The sequence below is a fragment of the Aethalodelphis obliquidens genome, unplaced genomic scaffold (genome assembly GCF_003676395.1).
Source record: "Aethalodelphis obliquidens isolate GAN/ISIS:26980383/991018 unplaced genomic scaffold, ASM367639v1 scaffold17, whole genome shotgun sequence".
NCBI classification, from domain to species: domain Eukaryota; kingdom Metazoa; phylum Chordata; class Mammalia; order Artiodactyla; family Delphinidae; genus Aethalodelphis; species Aethalodelphis obliquidens.
In genome coordinates, this window is record NW_020837961.1 from 10163789 (window position 1) to 10178980 (window position 15192).

Genomic DNA, 15192 nt, shown 5'->3' on the forward strand with positions numbered 1-15192 from the left:
TGTAGTGAGGTGGATGGACCTAGAGTCTGTCATACAGAGTGAAGTAAGTCAGAAAGAGAATAACAAATATCATATATTAACGCATGTATGTGGAACCTAGAAAAATGGTACAGATGAACCAGTTTGCAGGGCAGAAGTTGAGACAGATGTAGGGAACAAATATATGGACACCAAAGTGGGAAAACTGCGGTGGGGTGGGGATGATGGTGTGCTGAATTGGGCAATTGGGATTGACATGTATACACTGATATGTATAAAATTGTTTTTTTATACTGCGGTGTTCTTATTAGTCATCAAACAAACAAAAAAACTTCCTTTGGGTTATTTGTATGGAAATATGTTAATATAAATGTTTCCGACATTACATGAAATTTCTAAAAATCTTATATGTTCTGGTATAATGTTATAAGTCATAATTTTAGTTATTACTTTAAATGTATATCTCAGAAATAACTAAATTTCCTTGTCAATTACATTATTATGAACTTTCATCAAATCTTTAACTGTGGTCATTTTTAAGTCTTTTGTCATTTACAGACAGTCCTCGGTGTACTCTGATGCTTTTGCAAATATGTTCCTATAAAAGGGTTTCATCTTCAAGGAATTCATGGAAAAGACTCTGAGAAGTACAGGTTTCTGGTAACTGACTATACTGCTGAACTGAATGAATAAGCATTTTCAGAACTCTAATGGAAAACTGATGAATTCATAAAAGTGCTAACAAAAGATCAAGATGAAAAAAAATTAATTACATGGGACTGAGTGAACTGATGAGGATGATTATAATTTTTGTGACTTTCTGTTTGAAAAACAAAAAAAATCCCACAAGTACTCAGAGGCAAAAAATGTACAAATCAATTTTCACTGCAAAGTAAAGGAGCTGTTACAGTGGAGGATTACTGGACTGAATGTCAGTATTATAACATAGTATGAGTGTGTTTCGTGTTTGGTAATTGCAATCATTGTTGCTTTTGTTGTGGTCATGCATTTACAATGCTTGGTGTCAGTCTATTTATCTCTTGTAAAAATAAAATACAGTGTGTGTGTGTGCGTGTGTGTGTGTGAAAAAAAAAAGATCCAGGTAGTATATCAGTCCATATAGATCAAAGTAATCAACTCATCAATGAGATAAAAATGTCTAGAGAAAGAACATTTCATATTAGATAAGCTATATCAGTAAGGGTGAAAAACATGGTAGTAGATTCTTCTCTGGACTATATAAATATTAAGGAGCTACTAGTAAATGCCAGGTACTATTGGGAGGAGTGGCTTCAGCGTTAAACAAGACAGGCAATGTCCCTGCCCTTATGAAACTTCTATTTTAGTTGGCTTGGGTGTGGAAGTAAGTATGGGTCAAAGTATCTATTCTTGAACATAAAACATACAGTATTCTGCATTTTATATTCTACTTACTTGATCTAGAGTCTCGTTAGTAAGAAACCATAAACCTTACTCAGGAGGCATGTTTCTTCTCAGTATGAATTACCCAAGAGTTACTACTTAGCTTCTCCTGATAATTCTGGCTCACCTTAACATAATTTCATATACATCTCTTATTTAAATTCAAATTATAATGTTATTTTCAGTAATCTTTATAATTTGTTAAAATACTATTTAATATTAGCCATTTTTCTAATGTAATACCATTTTTGTTCTACTAGCTATTGGAAATTGCTTAAGTATTTCTTTTCCTTTAGGAACAATTCTAGTTGTAAAACAATACTGTTTTTGGTTAAGTGGAGAACATTTGCAAAAAAATATATCTTAAAATCAAATAAAATAACCAATCATGTGCTAACTTCTAATCTATATAAGAAACTAGGAAGTTGTTGCCTGATAACATTTTTGGCAATTACCAGTATAGTTCACACACACGAAATAAAGTTCAGAAAAACATTACGAAATTCATTAAGCAGTGACTGAAACATTGCTCCCCTCCTCATTAATTCTATCATGTCACCCTGCCTTAATGAAAATTGGGCTATGCACATTGGCCTGATTACTGTATATATTCTTTGCATCAGCTATAAGACAATTTTTAAATGTAATAAAACCCCTAAAATCAGGATAAATCTTACAATCAATGTTTTCAACTGTGTTGCAGTTGCAGTGTTTTTACATTGCTCTGTGTGGATTTTATCATAGTTTCATATTGTCCTTTCTTCGATTGAGTTATATGCAGTATTAGCACTACATGTGGTGAGTTACCAATAAGAATATTTTCAAAAAGCTTTTACTATGATTTGGTATTATAGCAAATGTTATTTTGTATATGGAAAGCCAAGGAAAGAAAGAAAGAGTATAACTTTGATATTAATGAAAAAAATTTGTACTTGCATTGCCTTCAATTCCATACTCTCTTCTAAATTAAAAACCAAATGCTTTATGAAATCAAAAGAAGGAATATACCCACACGTACATGAAGCTGTATCATTGAGACAAATGCAAAAATACTATCAAACCTAAGAAAGGGAAGTGAAGACAGAAGAAATTTGAATGAGAGGCTGGTGTGACTGATGAATGGGTCACACCACTGGTAAGGAAAGAATGTGGTTTTTATTTGTTTTTGTTTGTTTGTTTTAGAAGATGTTGGGGGTAGGAGTTTATTAATTAATTTATTTTTGCTACGTTGGGTCTTCGTTTCTGTGCAAGGGCTTTCTCTAGTTGTGGCGAGCGAGGGCCACTCTTCATCGCGGTGCGCGGGCCTCTCACTATCGCGGCCTCTCTTATTGCGGAGCACAGGCTCCACACGCGCAGGCTCAGCAGTTGTGGCTAACGGGCCTAGTTGCTCCGCGGCATGTGGGATCCTCCCAGACCAGGGCTCGAACCCGTGTCCCCTGTATTAGCAGGCAGATTCCCAACGACTGCGCCACCAGGGAAGCCCTGTTTTTAATTAGCATCATAAGTTTTGTTTGTTTTTTCCTTCATAGTGGTATGTAAAATAATAATGTGTTTTAAAATCGTTCATCCTGAATTCAATGAAATGCAGATTATATACTCCAGTGAAGAAATGAGAGGAAAAATAATTATAGGGAAGTAAAGAACTGATTTTATTATAATCTTCAGTTTTGACAGATTAATCACTAAATTTGCCATCCATTCATCTTCTACTAGGAACCCAAAGGATAGGTAATAAAATAACTGTTTGAGGGGCTTCCCTGGTGGCACAGTGGTTGAGAATCTGCCTGCCAATGCAGGGGACACGGGTTTGAACCCTGGTCTGGGAAGATCCCAGATGCCGTGGAGCAACTAGGCCTGTGAGCCACAACTACTGAGCCTGCGCATCTGGAGCCTGTGCCCCGCAACGAGAGGCCGCGACAGTGAAAGGCACACACACCGCAGTGAAGAGTGGCTCCCGCTTGCCGCAACTAGAGAAAGCCCTCGCACAGAAATGGAGACCCAACACAGCCAAAAATAAATAAATTAATTAATTTATAAAAAATAAAAAAAATAACTGTTTGACAACTAAATTGTCTAAAAACTAACAATTATATTAGTTTGTGGAAATTTAATTCCAGCTTTAAGAAAAATGTGGCTAGGTATATGCACTGAAAGTTCCCTCTGGGGAAGTGATGTCAAGAGCTTCAGAAGGAATTAACATCAATTAGCAGCATGATGAAAAACTTATTTCCCTCTGGACTACTGCAACCAAATACAAATTTTGTGTGTGTGTGTATATATATATATATATGCAAAAATATATTTTTACATTTTGAATCAAAGGGATCTTTCCTATATTTGTCTATATAGAATTAAGTACATATTTAAATGTAGACTTTTAGAACTGGAAGATAATTGAATAAATGTTAGAGTTTCTTCAAGATCTAATTTTTATCTTCTATTTTTCTCATCTCTTTCAATAGGCTCGTAAATGAAGCCCAGAGAAATTAATTTCTTCATCAAAGTTCACACAGTTTGATAGCAGCACAGACAAGATTAGAGTCTTTGGCCCAAGGTTCAGTGTTCTTTCCATTATGCCAAATTATCCCCTAATATATTAGGTACATAAGTAGGATAATGAGTGTAGTGGATGCTGTGGTGTGCTCCCCAGTTCTCTCCTCCCCCACCCCAATCACACACACATACACTCACACACACATTTTCACAACTAAAGCCTTCATTTTCCCAGTTGGTAAAAAAGTTGGCAGCTAATAGCATTCAAGTAAGTTCCTTTACAAAAAAAAAAAAAAAAAAAAAAACCTGTTCATTCATGGTTACACCCCCTTCCCAGATATTGCCAATGTCCAATAACTTGTTGATATAAGAGTATAAGGCTCCCAACCACTTGCCTAACTTGGGGACAATTCTGAGGAGTCATCCCAGCTTCCGATTTCCCTGTGTGATTATCTGAGATAGATAGTTTAATTGCATAGAGTTTAACTTCTCCCTCTGACAGACACTGCTTTCTTCATTACTCCATGGGTGTTGACTTGAGAATACACTCTAGTAAACTTTTGTTTATTGTCTCAAATATTTGTCTCAGAATCTGTTCTAGGGAACCAAACCATAAAAATAAATGTAAAATTACTCAAGTATTCTGGAGTAAATTACTGTGCTTTTTTAAGTTGAGATAGAAGTATTCAAAGTGGTTTTACTTCTAAAGGATGAAGCAAGCATCACTCAGAGAAACTTCTAGGTGTATTCACTTTATTTTGTTACTATACTTATTGTTGCTGTCATCAAGATAACTATTCTTCAGGTATAATATTAGGCATTTTATACACAGCAGTTCATTAAGTCTTAAATATAATCCTGTATGTAGATACAGGTATGAATGTAAATCTTCGTTTCCCAGATGAGGAAATTGGAGATTTGGGAAGAGTAATTAACTTGCCATGGTCACTTAGCTAGAAATTGTCTGATTCTGGGTGATTCTCTCATTAGACCTCAAGCTGCCTAAATGCAAGAGCTGGTTCTCTTATGAACAATACTATTTCCTATCACATAATATAGCACCTTGCTGTCAGTAGAGGTCAATAAATATTTATCAAATCAGCAAAGGAACCTTTATTTGTCTGACCCCAAATCCATGCCATTAGCCCCATGTGCTATGCAGTCACCCATGTACACTGTGAGCCCTAGACTTAATGATGAACATCACAAAGAACTAAAAAAAAAAAAGGAAAAGTCTAAGATGTTAAAAGCAAACTATGCTGAACAAACAGGAATGGGTGATTTAAATATGCATTTAAAAAAATAGATCATTTCATTTTGTTTCCTTTTATAGTAGATGCATATGTACCTTGTAGGATCAGATGTTATACCAGAGAACACTGAGTCTGCCTGTGGGATTGAGTCATTTGATCCCTTTCAATATGTCTTATTAAAACTATATTCAATTTAATGTAATATATCCCAGGAGGGTTAAAATGATCGCATAAAGAAAATGATGAACATTTCCCCAAATCTAATGTTAAAGTAATGGAAATGAAGTTTCCACTCATCTCCTCAGCTTTCCTAGGCAGCATGTATATAAATAGAATAGAAAGGTTTATTATCAAGATGAATTTACCAATGGCTCTTCTGTTCTGAAACGAATTTTTTTCTCAGAGTATTTTATACCCATGTTTCTGACATTTGGATGTGATATTAGGCACAGTGTTTGAGGATCTTTCAATAACTGATTTAACAGTTAAGTAAGCATCTTATAGAAGTCAAGTCACAAAGATGAAAAGAAAAGAAAATCTCACATTTCTAAGTAGGTCCAAATACTTAGCCTATTTCTTTTACTCCCAAGAAAGTCCCTGAAACACCTTCTGTAAGTCATACAATGCTTCTTTCATACAAACAGGTAACCAGCCTTACTATCTCTACTGCAAATCAAGGGAAGAGTTAAAATGGCAAATTAGAAGTAATGGAGGGGGTCTGATATATGTAAGCACAAATTAAAAACTAGAATGGCAGCTTACTACAGACATTAAGACAATTTAAAGAAAGAAAACACATGGTTAGCAAAATATCTCAATCTGAAGTCACTGAGTATAAAGACACCCTAGAGATATCCCCTAATAGAACTTAGTTTTACAGAAAATTGGGGATATTCATCTCAGTAATGATAATCTTGAAGCCTCAATTTAAGTTACAGTATGGTTCTGCATGTACTTTATTTTAGAAAAATGTGATACGTTTTAGAAATATTCCCTTGGGAATACTGGGAGGCAGAATGAATCAGTGGTTAATCAAGCAGACTGTCTATCTTACACTATCTGTAGAGTACAAACTCACTGTGTTGTTTTCTAGCCTGTGTAATGGGACTGATAGAAGCTACCTCAAGAGACTCTTGTGAGGGATAAATAAGGGCATTAGAAAAATGCTTGGCATATAATACACACTCAATAAATATATTATCTCAAGCAGATAAGCTATTTTTCATCAAATATTTATCAAATGCTTAATATGTACCAGAGAATTGGGTCAGGAGGTTTAGATTGGAGATAGGAGAAGTAGACGACTTAAGGTTGCCTATTTGCAGTACATCAGCAAGGACTTGATTTAAAGGTATGTGAGGAAAAAGAGAAAGCAAAGGTGATTTATAGATGTTGGCCTGATAGTGGTACCATTAGAGAGAAGGAGGGTATTTGGGGAAGAATAGGTTGCAGACTCAAAATCAAGTTTATTTTTTTGGTTTTGTTTTATGTCAGATTAGGAATGTTAATTAGTCAAAGTGATGATGCCGGGTAAGTAAATTAGGGCTCAAAGTAGAGACCAGGTTTGGAGAAATGGTTTTCTAGGGAACAAACAATGAAAAGTTGGGTATTTAAAAACTATGCCATTTAGATGTCAGGTACACAGAAATTTTCATTGGCCCTTCAGCACATTTTGTACTAGCCTACTGCCATGTGCTCTATTCTCCTCTCTCTTACCTCTTCCCTTTTTTCCTCCTTCTTTGTAACAACAATAAATCCTTCATTTTTTGCCACCAGAGCAATAAGCCAACTAGTTAGTTTCTATCTCAATGTATTTTTCTAAACCAAGACAGTGCACTCTTCAAGAGGAATTCTGGTGCCAGTTTGTAATCTTTGCTTCCTCCACAACATGATTCAATAAGCTATGTCTTGCTCCTGTAATTAGAGTATAAACTTCTTGTGAGAAGGCAGATGGGCCTACACTCATGGACCTGATTTTGATTAATAAAGTGCATCCAAAAGTCTAAATGCTGAAATTTCTTTTAAGTGCCCTGTTCTCTGTAGGTCATTGGAGTGACTTTTTTACTTCCTTAAATTTCTAGGTTACCACTTGGCTGATACAAATCATGATATTGATCATTCTAAAACTCTCTGAGCGTAAACTCAAGTAAATATAGCATATTAAATCCAACAAAAATGTATGGATTCATACATAGATGTTCATTACTTATTAAAATAACATGTATTCTCAGAGAAAATTATAGAATTCAAACTTAGGAAATTAGATAAACACATTTCAAAAATGCCTTTTAATTCAACTCTGAAAAGAAATGAGCTATCAAGCCATGAAAAGACATCAAGAAACCTGAAATGCATATTACTAAGTGAAAGAGGCCAACCTGAAAATACTACGTACTGTATGAGTCCAACTCTGTGACACTCTGAAAAGGCAAAACTATGGAGATAGTAGTTGCCAGTGGTGGGGACAGGAGGGGAGAGATGAGTAGGCCGAGCACAGGGGATTTTTAGGGTAGGGAAAATACTCTGTATGACAATATAATAATGGATAAATGTCATTATTAAGTGTGTCCAAACCCATAGAATGTAGAACTCCAAGAGTGAACCCTGAGGTAAGCTGTGGACTTTGGGTAATTATGATGTGTCAGCATAGGTTCATCCTGGGTAAAAAGTAACACCATTCTGTTGAGTAATGTTGATAATGAGGGAGGTTATGAATGTGTGGAGGCAGGTCTATGAGAAATTTCTGTACCTTCCTCTCAATTTTGTTGCCAACTTAAAACTGCTCTTTAAAAAAGTATTTTAATAAATGCCTTTTAGAGTAAGTTATTCATTTAACTACTCTTTACAGTAGAATTGCACTGGTAAATATAATCTCATGGAAAAGAGAAAATAATTCTATTGGTATTTTTTAAGCCTTGTTGAAAACTTATGATTTTGGACACAAATGCGAAAGCAACACCCTGGTGTGTGTGCTATGAACGTATTTTTTAAAGACATCTTTTCTTTTCCATATCTTTACCTCAGGCTACATATCGAAATCGAATTGTGAACCAAAGTCTCAGCACAAGGGACAGAAAAGCAATGCATACTCCCACCGAGGACCGTTTTAGATACTCAGCAGCGGACCAGACAAGCCCCTACAAAAGCAAGACCTGTCAGCTCTCCAGTCTATGTTTAAGCAATTTTTTGAAGGACAAGGAACTAGTGGAAGTTATCAAACACTCCAGAGGAACTTACGAAACCCTCACGTCAGAGGTCACCCAGAATTTACGGGCCACTGTAGGGCAGAACTCTCTGAAACCAATAGCTAAGACCGAAGGGCTCTCCACGTTCTCAGAGAAACCAAAGGACCAAGCTGCTGTGGCCCGACAGCATTCAACCTTTACAGGCAGGTTTGGACAACCGCCAAGAGGGCCAATCTCTTTACACATGTACAGTAGAAAGAATGTTTTCCTCCATCACAATTTACACACAACTGAGCTGCAGGCTCTAGGCCAGCAGGATGGGTAATTAAATCACCCCATTCCTGTCTCTGGGTAGGATAAGACGGTTAGTGTTTCTCGTGCATAGCTCATGTTTAAATTTTCATGTATTTTTTATTACTTTTTATTTTTAGTTATAAACAAAGAACTTTACTTTTTTTTTTAGAATGAGGGTTCAAGCATGTTAATTGAATTAGGTTTAATAGCTTTGGAGACTTTATTATATATATGTATAATAAATGAGACCATCTTGCTGGTTTATATACAGGCCATAATTTATTTATCTTTTATTTTTATCAGTCACTGATATGCATTGAAGTTTCAGAAGATAATATCAAATAGCACTCTGTTCACTTAATGGTGTTACTGTGAAAATAGATGTGCAGAATAGATAAAGCGATTGTAAGGAATTTTAAATTACATAGTTAATAGAGAGAGAAAAGAGGGATTTTAAAGTCTTGTATTTGGTGGTGTATTTATTTGAAGAATGAAGCTTGCTTGCATATAACCTAGAGATGCGTTTGTCTCTCTGTTACATACAATCAAGCTTATCTTGCCATACGATTAAGGGGGAAAGTGGTATTTCTTTTATCCTCTAAGTGTTTAGTTCACACTAGTTCACAAAGGATTTCAGACTGAGTAATTGCTAGCCAAATAGAGAATGACAGCTCTGATCTTCGAAACAACTTGCTTTTAGTTTTTGCTACTGATGTCGAAGTACTATGACATAACACAGTGAGGTGGTAATGTTGCCTGAATTTTGTCAAATGATGCGTAAAACATGACATGCTACACTCTTTGAGTCACTGTCATGGTTATATCACCATATTTTTTAAAAATTTGAGGAATAGAACATTCTAAGAAAATTATTTTACTTCACTTTCCTTATATTTTTTAATTTTTCACTTCTTTTTTTAATGTATGTCCAATTTTGCTTTATATACATTATTAACCCACATCAATTACTCTACATTATGAATTGAGGAAGAGAAAGTCAGTTTCTTGGTAGCCCAGTTTACACTATTTTGACTATTCAGTCATCTAGATTTAGAGGAAAAAGTAAAATATATGTAAACTTCGGCAGTTTGATCTTAGAAATAAATGTCTAATAGGAATACTTCACTCGTTTGATGGCAAATATTTCTCTTTAACAAACAAGGCCTAATATGTCTTATACATAAGTGCACGTGAGATAAATAATTCCTTTATGTTTAATTAATCATAGAGCTGTATGCAGCTATAGAAATAAATAATTTTAAAATGACCAGTAGGAATCAGGGCTGCAGCTTTCTTATACGAAGATAAAAGCTAATAACTGAATCCATATTAGGCACAGTCCATGCAAATTGAAATTGTCATACCTACTGCATGATCTGTTTCCCTTGTGCTGACAGAATCCATGAAATGAATAAAGGGAAACTGAGATAGCAGTTTTAGCATGATCTGACTAACTCGCTTAAATTAAAGCTATGTGTGAAATGCATCTCCTAAAGCAAAAGTGCATTTGAGCTCTATGCTTTGGGAAAAAGACATTAGATATCCCCCCACTAGCTTTAACTATTAAACTTTAACCACTTTTCAAACTTCGATTAGAATTGATAAGAGTAAAGAGTTTAGTGGATATGCTGGATTTGTAATTTTGGTTTTCCAAAGGAAAACACATGTGCATCAAGACAAATGTTTGCCAAATGTTTTCTTTTTTGTGTGTGTTTGTAATTCTGCCAAAAGAGAATAATGCACACTGCAATTTGCTTCGCTTAATGAGACTGCTATCTAAAATTCCCACTATACTTTAGAAGTTATAATATTCATGCAGACAGACATTTTGGGCTGGATGGTATTTAAGAAATGATAGAAAAATTATGATTATTAATTGTGGTATTCAGCTTCATTTGTCCTAAAAGTTGGTGTGTGTTACTAGAGTATTTGAAGTCTGTAAATAAATCAGAACGGTCAAATAATCAAGGATTTTTTCCCAGGATATGGAAGAACTATGTATCACAAATAATGTTTTTGATTTGGACTTTTGGAGCTTATAGTTTTGCTTTCCTGGAAGATAGACTTTTGAATTATACTTTGTAAAAAATAATCTATTTAAGAAAATCTGTCATTTAATAGACATTTTAAGAGATGTTTTAAATGCTAGTATTTTCTTGAAAAATCTTTTTTAAAGCTGAAACATTCAAAAAGAAAACCTGGGTTAAACAGTTCAATTTTAAAAGGAGGGGTATTTTTTGGAAATATCATCTTAAAGCTGTTTTGTATCAGTATTTTCAGCATTGTTATAATATTATTTGTAATACTAAGTGTAACTCAGGCCTGGAGAAGGTGTAAGCCCACTATGCTAATATACATCAGTAACTGTAAAACAGGGGTTCTTTGTAAGTTCCTCTTGTGTATATAGAGTACTTATGTGGGCATTCTTTCAGCAAATTGATTTCTTTGTACTAAAATCTCTAGTTTTCTAAGACAGTTCCATGTATAAAAATGATTTATACATTTCTCCAAGGCGGTACATATCCAAAGACATGACACCAGGGGGAAAAAGTGCTTGTTTTTCTGATGGAAGCAGTTGTCTTTTCTTTCCCTTCCTGTTTCTTCTGTGCATGTGTATGTGTAGCTAAGCCTAAGTAACTCTGTAAAATTTCTGCTGCAAATCTTCTTTTCTGAATTTAGAACGTGTTTTAAAGGACACTTAAGAAGAGATATTCCTTCAGGAAAAGCTGTTTCCACCTGAAATAAACTGTTCTCATTTTTGTAATTATTGGAACATGCAACTGTATTTCTATGAAGTCATTGATTTTTTTTCAAATAACTTTATATGCTAACAGAGTCACAGCAAAATTACTCTCTCTCCAAACTCTTTTTTTCTTCTTTGGAGCACCATAGTCTTTGTGCAAATGACACCATGAAACTGTAGCTGCAGTGCTAAAGGTGTGAATCTACCAATATCAATATGCTCAGGGTAAGGACCTAGGGCCACATATCATTCAAGTTGTTTTTATTATTTATTGATTGAGATATAAATAAAATAGCCAGCCACTAGTCAACAATAAACATTTGTAGACATGCCCACACTTACTTAAAATGTTTACCAAGATTTTCTTAAGCAATCTGGGTTTATGACCTGTGTTTTACACCCTGTATTTCCCAAGATTTCAACCTAGCCTATTGTCATTAATTTTCTGAGTGTTACTGAATTCAAAGTAATTAACTGAATTCAAAGAAATTTTCACATTTTATTTTATTACCTTGTGTGTGTTTAACAGAGATAACACTTCCCCTAAAAAGAGTTAATATTTTCTTTTTATTATCATGTATTTAAAGATAAGGTAAATGATCAAGATAAATGATCATATTCCACTCGTCCTCCCAAGACCTTTCTTAGTAACTTAGTTGCTGATGAATAGCAGAAGCAGTTTATTGAATGGTGACATTCATTATCACCTTTCTCATTATTAAGAAGTAGTAAGTAACCCACTGTAGTGGGTAACTTGGAATACTGGCTATGGTCTTATAGTCTAAATTTTGTTCTACTTTTCCACTTTTAGAACTTTATATTCCAAATACCTGTAGAAGTAGGAAGTGCTTCAAAACAGCACTGACAACTCCATTAAATCACCTGTAGATCAACGTGGAAAAAGAAAGGGGGATGCCTGTAGAGATGCTGTCTGTGATTGCCATTCTTATCCCTGAATCACATTCCCCACAGCCGGAGGCTTTTCCCTGGTGATGTATCCATTTAAATATAGTACTGATTCATTTGTTCTAAGGATTTTGATTGCATTTTGGAACTTGACTCTATTTAGGCTTTATTATCAAATCCTTTTATATATTTTCTTTTTTTACCCCAAGAAATAATTCACTCACACATAATATTTCTTTGGTAATTTACTCCTCCTGGAATTTAAACTCTTTTTTTCTTGTTCTTTTTCCATGTGCTAATTTTGTCATGCCAACACTAGGCTATATCTATACACATGGCAGGGATGATAGAAAATATCAACTAGTTACGTTCTTACAAAAAGTTGAATTGAGAAAATATAAACTAGTTGGGTTCTTACAAAAAGTTGAATTGCACTGTAGTATAAGAGCAAACAGCCAACTATCAACCAACTAAACAAAGCCCTCTTCTCTAACAATATACATTAGCATTGCCAAATTTTTATTTTTCAAATCTCAATCTGTGCCAAGTTCTTTCACCAATAGAATCACAAACATATCCACCAACTATTTATTGACAATAAATTTGATCTTGCTCAGAACCCACCTGCTCAGTACCAAGTAGTGTAGCCCAAAAATATGTCAGAGATCTCATTTTCCAGGTGTGTTATCTATGGAAAAGGATGAAGGCAGTTCACCCTATTTCAGACCTGAAATTTTTCCCATAGAAATTAAGACAATGAAAATTCTTACTAATACAAAGTGGGTTTCATCTACCTAACTAATCTAGAAGTGGGATATCATGGTTCCTTTTAGAGAACTTTCAATCTAGCCCCATTAACTTCACCACTTTAACAAACATACTTTTCCTCTTGAACATAAAATTCAAGAAAAAGAATTTTCTACATCTTAACATCCTTTCCAAACATTACCTCATTGCTTTGTTAAGCTCAGGTTGCTGTTACAAAATACCATAGAGTGGGTGGCTTAAACAATAGACAGTTATTTTCTACAGCTCTATAAGCTGGAAGTCTAAGATAAAGGTGCCAGCTGATTCAGTTCCTGGTTTAGATAGCTTCGTTATTCTGTTTTCTCACATGGCAGAGAATAAACAAGCTGTGGTCTTATAAGGTTGCTAATCCCATCATGGGGCCCCTCCCTCATCTAAACCTAATTACTTTCCAAAATCCCTACTTCCATGTTCCATCACATTGGGGTTAGGGCTTCAACATATGTTTGGGGGGAACACAAATGTCCAGTCCATAGCATTCATTTTCATCCTAGTAAGTTTGCTATTGTTTTACTCACTTCACAGATGAGATCAGAAACGTTAGGTAACTTGCCAGGGACACACAGCAGGTATGTTTAACTAAACTGGATTTCATATCCCTTGATCTTTCCATTTATACTATGCTTATCTCCAGAGTTAGGCTTCCTCCCAAGGAGGCAGAGTGATTCAAGCAAATATGTGCTGTCTCAATTTGCTATACTCCTCTTAAAATTCTATTGCTATTGCTAGGAAAGAAAATCTGAACAATGATCTATTTTAGCAAACCAGAAAACTACTCATTCCAAAGCTTTTCTTAGAACAATTATTGATGTTTAGATCAATAAGTATAGAATCCTGAGAGGAAAGCACTTACTATATATTTCAAGGTTACTTCTAGAAAATCTGACACCCTAATTTTCTTTCCTTGAAGGCAATTGGGAAAAATAGAAATAATTGCATGCTGTATTTTTTAAAGTAGAGAGCCAATGAAGTGTCTAGCATAAGGAAAACATACAATAAGTGAAAAATAACCTAGTTATCAGATTATCTTACTAATTCTTTCCTTCATTTTCTGAGGATATTGATATAAACATCATTGAATTTGATGTGTTTGTGTTGCCTTATATACATTTTTTAAAAGATAATTACAAAATTGATATTTGTATCTAGGGACAAAAATTACAACTGACTTAAAGTTCCTTAAATATTTGGAAGGAACTGAAATTAAATGGGAAATAGAAATTTATTTGCTCTAAATTTTTAAATACATTTTATTTTGTAGTTAATCATATATACCTAACTAATGTCTAAATAAGATATAATCCCACCATGAATTGTCTCTTCCAAAGTCTTGTTTTCAGGAATGCAAGGGAACTGGAATATTAACGTACCTAGATCCTATTTTTAAGGGAAAAAGAACTATTCAACATATTCTAATATATTTGGGTCTGAGATTATTAACATTTGTAATATTTTCTATTCTCTAAAACTAATGATTTAGTGAGAAAGATAATAAATAGCAAATTACTCTAGAAATTACAATTTTTAGTAATATTGAATGCCATAGTATAATTTCTTTCAAGGCTTTTAATTTCCCAAAGAACAGTGATTTTATTTAATGGAAATTTCACCATTTGACTAGTATTCTGAGAAAAGATTGATACACTTAAGCATGACGATTAGAAAAATATGCATAATCCCTCTGCAAAATAAATTTTAAAACAACAAATACGTTGTGTGCTACTTGACTGCTTTTATTATGACATTAATTTGTTCTGAGCCTGTCTTAGTGATAGATTGGTTTACACATGTATTCACACTGAGCATAAAGCAGTGTGATTTATTTCTAGGTTCTTGAAGTCGTGCTCATTGGGAAGAGGCAAATCAGCCACTTACTCCATCAGCTAGTTGACTTCTATTTCCACATCCTTTGCCACCATGCTTTTTTCTTCATTTCTGATATACGGTAATAAAGTACAATATCACAGAGACCACTGGGGGAATATGATGCTATCATTTCATTTTAATCCATGTGTGGACTCTCTTATTCTGAACTATATTCTTTATCTTCATTTCTTACAACTGGGCAGAATTCAAAATATATCTTAGATTGTTTTGACTTTATAATTCA

At 34.3% G+C, this 15192-nt stretch overlaps 1 protein-coding gene across 2 annotated transcripts in view; it reads left to right on the forward strand.

The window, feature by feature from the left end:
• CCSER1 (coiled-coil serine rich protein 1) overlaps positions 1-14760 on the forward strand; it is a 1259722-nt gene extending 1244962 nt beyond the window's left edge. For both annotated transcript variants that reach the window (XM_027116919.1, XM_027116920.1), the window contains one exon: positions 8172-14760. In XM_027116919.1, the coding sequence (XP_026972720.1) occupies positions 8172-8657 (486 nt within the window). In that variant the 3' untranslated portion in view covers positions 8658-14760. The remainder of the gene's footprint in view (positions 1-8171) is intronic.
• The last annotated feature ends 432 nt before the right edge of the window (positions 14761-15192 follow it).